The 6,491-nt window shown below is 39.9% G+C and overlaps 1 protein-coding gene across 1 annotated transcript; it reads left to right on the top strand.

The window, feature by feature from the left end:
* Positions 1–589: 589 nt before the first annotated feature.
* Positions 590–3,378, top strand: LOC103648810 (proteasome subunit alpha type-2). Its single transcript, XM_008673210.3, has 6 exons — positions 590–602; positions 1,763–1,860; positions 2,076–2,161; positions 2,576–2,638; positions 2,718–2,783; positions 3,049–3,378. The coding sequence occupies exons 1-6, from the start codon at positions 590–592 to the stop codon at positions 3,095–3,097; spliced, it is 375 nt and encodes a 124-aa protein (XP_008671432.1). The 3' UTR covers positions 3,098–3,378.
* Positions 3,379–6,491: the final 3,113 nt, after the last annotated feature.

Here is a 6,491-nt window from a genome sequence, read left to right as displayed (position 1 = left end):
AAAAGATTATCTGGGAGGAAATGAACAAAGAGTACCTTGAGGTAAGTAACTCTATCTATGGTCGCATTTTTTTCATCTTGATCAGAGAATGCTACTACCTTCTTTTTTATTTTACAGGAACAAGCAGCCAAGGAAGCTTTGGCAGCTGAATTGGCAGCTAGAGGGATTGATCCAGAAGCGGGAAAGAAAGTAAGGAACAATTTTGGGCAACCAAACTTCCTGTTTACCATTTTAATTTGAGTCGTATGATTATCTGTATCTGTTTCAAAACATAGAAACGAAAACGTAATGAAGACATGAAGAGCTCGACACCTGCTGAAACACCAGCAGAAGCCACGTGCAACATGCTGAAACGGAAGGTATTCGCTTGTTGCTGTCACATACAATCCAAAATAAACTTGTCCTTTGTACAATGCACGTACATTTGGAATCCGGTGTGCAAACAGACTAAGAGCCTGAAATTCAATATCTAACGTCCCTTCTCACAGGGACTTGGTTCAAAGATCAATGTGGGAGCTGTTGACGAATTGTACAAGGTATGCCTGTTTGCTTATGCTTGAAACGTAGAATCCACAAACTGTATACTGCCATGAGTCTGAATGGTTTATACTCCCCTCCATTCCAAATTGTAAAGCATTTTTCTAGATGCTCATTAGTTGGTTACTATATGCATATTACTCCCTCCATTCTTTTTTATTTGTCACGTTTTAGTTCAAAAATGAACTAACCGACGACGAATATTCGAAAACGGAGGTAGTATTTTGCTCGGTCTGTGATTTTGCATTTTCTGTCGAGCCACAGGCGGGCTCGGGCCAATGGATTTTCATGTCGGGTTTTGCATGGCCCGGCCCGGCCCGGTAATTGATCAGATCTAAGCATAGTTGAACATGTTGGAAAATTCCAAACCTTTGGAGTTATCCTGGCTAACCAAAATAACCTCATTCTTGGAAAAGTTATCTTTTAAACCAGACATCTCATAGATATAAAGAGCAACTTTAAATTTGTAGCTTGCTCTTTGTCATCTGCTTTCAAGTCGGACGACTTGCTGGTCGTTCTGGCTGACCAACTTGGGCAATTAATCGTGATTGGGTCCAAATCAACTTGGACGATTAATCACAATTAATCGGACGACTTGAAAACAGATTCTTGAATATAGAGGATAATGTCATCTGCATACTGCAGGATGGCCACTCCATAATCAATATATTCTGGCACTAAACTTTCAAACAACTTTTCTTCCGGGCTAAACACTTGGAACAGCATTGTATTTTTTAGCTGTTTTAGTGCCTTATTTGTACATTACCTAAATAGCTAAACACTTGGAAGATCTGGTTCATTGAGTCACCAGATCGCGGGTTCGAAGCAGCCTCTCTGCATTTGCGGGAGGAAGGCTTGCCTCTGGTACTCGGTCTACCATTTTTTTATTTGTACATTACCGAAATGTATTGTCCCTGTGTGCAATCCAGCTATTGATTTTCAATTAATTGGTGATATTTAAGTGGTCGAGGGTTAAATATTGTTTATTTGCCAAGCGAGCCAACCAACATCATACATAGAATATGCACTATATCTATAACATTTAGTAGATATTTCCATTTATTGATCGACGCACTTGACGTCGTCGTGATGGCTTGACCAGACAGTTAAACTAATAGAGATTACTAGGATATACACCATCCAGTCAAAAGGATTGTACTAGCCTCTATTGTCTGGGGCTGTTAAGGTGATTAGTGAAAGCCTGAGATACGTATATGTTAATGAGTTTTACTTGTGATCCTTATTTGTTTCAGTGGTGTAAGACCATTTGGAGTATCGCTGTTGATTGCTGGGTATGATGACAATGGCCCACAGTTGTATCAGGTATACTGAAGAAGTTACAAGATAGAAACCTCAAACCTGTTTATCAACCTTTCAAAAAAAAGGAAACCTGTTTATTGTCTCACAGGGATCATCACAAGTAGTACTTATAAAGTGAAAAATGTGCACATATGTGTTAACAATCACCATGATACTGTAGGATGTACCTTCGTAAACTCAAGAGTCAAGACAACTGACATTGTTGGCTATTTCTTCAGGTTGATCCCTCAGGATCATACTTCTCCTGGAAGGCATCAGCCATGGGAAAAAATGTGTCAAATGCAAAGACATTTCTTGAAAAGAGGTACATAATCTCATGGTAGTAATGTTGTGCACTTGCACTATATACAGATACACTGTTGTGAGTTGTGACATAGTACCGCTGATAATTTTCTTCTATCATTGATAATTTTCTTCCATCATTGATTGTAAATAAATTCCAGTTGATTCTATGTTCCTCATCATTGATTAATATAAGAGGCATGTGTGCCTAGGGATGGTAATGGATTATGATCAAGTGTTTCTTCACAATAAATTGTGGCCCTTAATAAATTTTAGTACAAAAATGAATAGGAATAGAGACCGAATCCTAATCCGATTCGATCCTTAAATTTTATAGTGTAAGATTTAGAGCCCATTACCACCCCCTGTGTGCCATAACAGATCATCCTTTCCTTCTGATTTCACATCTTATATTTATAATATGTTTTCATTGTAGATACACAGAGGATATGGAGCTTGATGATGCCATCCACACTGCAATTTTGACTTTGAAAGAAGGGTATTGCAACCCACTTGTAGTTGCTTAGTTTAAAACATCCTAAATAGTTACTAATTGGTTCTGCATCTTGGACTTGCAGATATGAGGGGCAAATTTCCTCCAACAACATTGAAATCGGAATTATTCGAGCTGACCGTGAGTTCAAGTAAGTTACACAGACTCAATTATTACTGCCACCTTTATATGATCCATGTTCCTCTTGCCTCATCAAATGATCAAATCACTGCATCACTCATTGCTCCCATTCTGTTCTTTAGGGTTTGGTAACAACTTGTGCTCCTCTAGCTGTAGGGGAAATGTTTCTGTTTACTATGTTTTTGTTGTTGGAAATCTAAGGCTATTTGATATTACAAACTCCTTGCTACTTCAAATGGTTTGGTGAGAACTAACAGTTTCCATACAAATAACAGAGTTCTAAGCCCATCAGAGATCAAGGATTTCATGGAAGAGGTGGAGTAAGTTGTCTGTTGATGATTTACTGTTTCAAACAAGAATAGTAGCATCACTTATGAGCAGCCAGCCTGAAGCTTGTCTTGGTTTTTTCACTCTGTAAACTGATTTGCTCCAGCGACATGTCTTGGTTTTATCACTCTGTAAACTGATTTGCTCCAGCGACATGTGATGTTTACATTTGAAACCCTCCTGAACGCATACTGTAGACAAATGAGATACGTAAGATGGATGTTGTATTTGACAGTCTCTGCAGTTTGTTTATGTGATTCACGTTCTTGTGTGCTGTATCGATACCCAGGTGTTTGTTGTGTTCACATTGCAGATTTGCTGTAGTGCATGGATTTCGTGGCTGTAAGAAATCAAGTTCGCTATCCTACTAATGCGCTTTGGCGTGTGATAAGTTGTTTCAACCTGATGCGCCTGTGCAAGAGGCCATGAGAAGCGATATGGCTTGGAGCAATGGAGCGTGTCCCAAATTCAGTACTTGTGCGAGAACAAGAGATCAATATAATATTGTTGGCAACGTGTTAAGTGCAAATCAAGTTTTCGTGCAAACCAACTAACATAAGTCACAAAAAATTATTAAATTATAACTAACAAAAGTCACAAAAAATTATTAAATTATAGATGTACTTTAAAATCAATTTTTCGTGCAAACCAATTAACAAAAGCCACAAAAAATTATTAAATTATAACTAACAAAAGTCCCAAAAAAGCATTAAATTATAGATGTACTTCAAATTCATCATATGATAAGAGATAAAAGAAGAGAAAACTGTAAGAGATAATTTCACTTTTTTATCTTAGAATTTTCTTTTTTATCTTTTAATATATGATGTGTTTGAACTTTAAATTTTACTAGGTAGGTGCCCGTGCGATGCCACGGAACATAAATTGAGAACCTCCAATGGACTTCATTTGAGACAAGTGATGCCCAAGAAAATGGGGGTAAACTGACACAGCTATCACTTGCATTACTTGCCCTATGCGCGGAAGAATCTGACACAACTATCACCCATGAAGAAATCCGATTAACTTGTGGAAGCGGACTTCATTTGAGACAAGACAACAATACCAGTGTTGAGCTTGCCACTCGGCCATGGCACACACGAGAACACGAGATGCTCAAGTAAGAACTGAACATAATGCACTAATACAAAAGGTTGGCTTGCGTTCGCTTCCTTGCTTCACAGGAAGCATATCTGATATACAAATTGAGATTTATGTTCCGTGGCATCGCACGGGCACCTACCTAGTTAACCATTATGGGTAGAGATTTTGGAGCTACTGCTATAATATTAGAGTCAAGCAGTATAGATCTGATCCTTGGTATGTCGTGGCTAAGAAAGGCAAAGGCCGTTATAGCATGTGGTAGAGGTACCATAGAACTTACTACCACTAAAGGAGAAAGGTTTCAAGTTAATATTGCAGTAACCTCCTCACACATGCGTGCAATGTTCTTTATACCGGAGGAGTTTGTTGGTGACAACATCCGGGTGGTTAGAGATTTTCCGGATGTCTTTCCAGAGGAGTTACCAGGGATGCCACCTGATAGAGAAGTTGAGTTTGTTATTGATCTCTTACCTGGAACCGCCCCTATTTCTAAACGGCCATATAGAATGTCCGTAGAGGAGTTGAAGGAACTGAAGAAGCAGTTGACGGAGTTACAAGAGGCCGGTTACATTCGTCCGAGTTCCTCACCTTGGGGAGCGCCGGTATTATTTGTGCAGAAGAAGGATGGATCGCAACGGATGTGCGTGGATTATAGATCTCTTAATGATGTTACGGTGAAGAACAAGTATCCGTTGCCCCGTATTGAGGATTTATTTGATCAGATGCGAGGTGCTAGAGTATTCTCGAAGATTGATCTCCGATCCGGTTACCATCAGATGAGGATTAGACCATCGGATATCCCCAAGACGGCTTTCTCGACTCGATATGGATTATATGAGTTTACTGTTATGTCATTTGGACTAACCAATGCACCAGCTTACTTCATGAATTTGATGAATAAGGTGTTTATGGAGTATTTGGACAGATTCGTCGTGGTATTCATCGACGATATTCTTATCTATTCTAAGAATGAAAGTGATCATGAACAACATCTAAGGTTGGTGCTACAGAAGTTACGAGATAATCAACTCTACGCTAAGTTCAGCAAGTGCGAGTTTTGGATTGACAAGGTGCCATTCCTTGGTCATATTATTTCTAATGGAGGAATAGCTGTGGATCCTGCTAAAGTAAAGGAGATTATGGAGTGGAGAGTGCCCACTACAGTTACTGAGATTCGGAGTTTCTTGGGACTCGCAGGATATTATCGGAGATTTATTGAAGGATTTTCTAAGATTGCTAAGCCCATGACATCGCTTTTGGAGAAAGGGAAAGAATTCAAGTGGGATGAGAAATGCCAAGAGAGTTTTGATCAATTGAAGGAGAGATTGATGTCACCTCCAGTATTGATTATGCCAGATCTGCAGAAGGGATTTGATATTTACTGTGATGCATGTGGCCAAGGACTTGGATGTGTGCTTATGCAAGATGGTCATGTGATTGCCTATGCATCTCGTCAGTTGCGGAAGCATGAATTGAACTACCCCACCCATGACTTAGAGTTGGCTGCCGTTGTGCATGCACTTAAGATTTGGAGACACTACATTATGGGAACTAAGTGCCAAGTATACACAGACCATAAGAGTTTGAAGTATATATTCACTCAGAAGGATCTCAACCTGAGGCAACGCCGTTGGTTGGAGCTCATTAAGGATTATGACTTGGAGATTCACTATCACCCAGGCAAGGCGAATTTGGTTGCAGATGCCTTGAGTCGGAAGGAGCATGTTCACTCCGCTTTCGTTGTCCAGCTACCTGATGAATTAGCAAAGGATTTTGAGAGGCTCAACCTGGGAATTGTTACACATACGGAAGGAGTTACTATTGAATTGGAACCTACCTTGGAGCAAGAAATTCGTAAAGGTCAGGTTGGTGATGCCAAAATCCAGGAGATCAAGGATCTGATAACAGAGGGTAGAGGCCCAGAGTTCACAGAGGATGAGCAAGGCACGATATGGTTCAAGAGTCGGATCTGTGTTCCCGATATTGATAGTCTTCGAGAAACCATATTGAAGGAGGCACATGATTCAATTTATTCTATCCATCATGGGAGTACTAAGATGTATCAGGATTTGAAGCAAAAGTATTGGTGGTATGGATTGAAGAGAGATGCGGCTGCACATGTGGCTATGTGCGATGTGTGCCAAAGAGTTAAGGCTGAACACTAGAGGCCAGCCGGACTGTTACACCCACTAAAGATACCTGAGTGGAAATGGGAAGAGATTGGCATGGACTTCATTGTTGGATTACCCCGCACGTCTGCTGGATATGATTCTATATGGGTGATTGT

Source organism: Zea mays, chromosome 2 (assembly GCF_902167145.1).
Source record: "Zea mays cultivar B73 chromosome 2, Zm-B73-REFERENCE-NAM-5.0, whole genome shotgun sequence".
NCBI classification, from domain to species: domain Eukaryota; kingdom Viridiplantae; phylum Streptophyta; class Magnoliopsida; order Poales; family Poaceae; genus Zea; species Zea mays.
This window is presented reverse-complemented; position numbering and strand designations above follow the sequence as displayed.

Coding starts and splice junctions, on each gene's coding strand:
- LOC103648810 (XM_008673210.3), top strand. Junction 2,639..2,717: donor ATTTTGACTTTGAAAGAAGG/GTATTGCAACCC, acceptor TTGGACTTGCAG/ATATGAGGGGCAAATTTCCT. Junction 2,784..3,048: donor CGAGCTGACCGTGAGTTCAA/GTAAGTTACACA, acceptor TACAAATAACAG/AGTTCTAAGCCCATCAGAGA.